General features: G+C 55.3%; 1 protein-coding gene across 1 annotated transcript; it reads left to right on the top strand.

The window, feature by feature from the left end:
• Nucleotides 1–4: 4 nt before the first annotated feature.
• LOC104541638 (histone H1.11L) lies at nucleotides 5–451 on the top strand (the record flags this gene model as incomplete). Its single annotated transcript, XM_010185747.1, has 1 exon — nucleotides 5–451. A coding segment is annotated over one exon (447 nt), but the record flags the coding sequence as incomplete, so codon positions are not given.
• Between the last annotated feature and the right edge of the window lie 523 nt (nucleotides 452–974).

A 974-nucleotide genomic window follows, 5' to 3' on the forward strand; every position in this document is an offset into this window, starting at 1 on the left:
CGATGTGGAGAAGAACAACAGCCGCATCAAGTTAGGGCTCAAGAGCCTTGTCAGCAAAGGCACCTTGGTGCAGACTAAAGGAGTCGGTGCGTCTGGCTCCTTCCGGCTCAGTAAGAAGCCTGGCGAAGTGAAAGAAAAAGCCCCCAAAAAGAAGGCAGCCGCGACCAAGTCAAAGAAGTTGGCGGCCAAGAAGCCTGCCACCGCTGCCAAGAAGCCAAAGAAGGCAGTGACAGCAAAGAAGAGCCCTAAGAAAGCCAAGAAGCCGGCAGCCACCGTAGCTAAGAAAGCAGCTAAGAGCCCGAAGAAGGCGACCAAGGCTGCCAAGCCCAAAAAGGCAGCATCAGCAAAGAGCCCGGCCAAGGTGAAGGCGGTGAAGCCCAAAGCTGCTAAGCCCAAGGCTGTCAAGCCCAAAGTGGCCAAGGCGAAGAAGGCGGCGTCCAAGAAGAAGTAAGCCCCAGTGGAAGAAAACTCTTGCTCCGCATTTAAACCCAACGGCTCTTTTAAGAGCCACCCACGATTTCTCGAAGAGGCTGAAACGCTGTGTCTACGACCTGTCTTGGGGATGGAGACAACGGGGAGGTGTTAGGGGCAACGGCAACTGATGAAAGCGCTTTGTTTCAGTCAGGGGGCAGGCAGATGCAGCAGCAAACAAGGGCTTGGTTTCAAACCTCTGCTGAGCCGGGGAAAGAATCAGCGCGGTGGTGGCTTTGGAAAGCTCGCACGGGGCAGGGATTGGCTGCGGCTTTAGAAGGGCTACTTCCTAAGCACTGTCAGCACCGCCCAGCCCCGCCCCCGGACCGGGGTAGGGAAGCAACAAGGGGCTCCCGGGGTGTGAGCAAGAGGCAGCACTTCGCGGGTGATGCGGGTGCTTTAGTCTCGGCCAACCATCTGAAAAGGTTTTGGCTTTTTTGCTATTTAATGAAGTTCAGACTCTTTTATTGAATTTGTGGGTGGCTCTGAAAAGAGCCTTTGGG

The sequence above is a fragment of the Mesitornis unicolor genome, unplaced genomic scaffold, assembly GCF_000695765.1.
Source record: "Mesitornis unicolor isolate BGI_N332 unplaced genomic scaffold, ASM69576v1 Scaffold47715, whole genome shotgun sequence".
NCBI lineage: Eukaryota > Metazoa > Chordata > Aves > Mesitornithiformes > Mesitornithidae > Mesitornis > Mesitornis unicolor.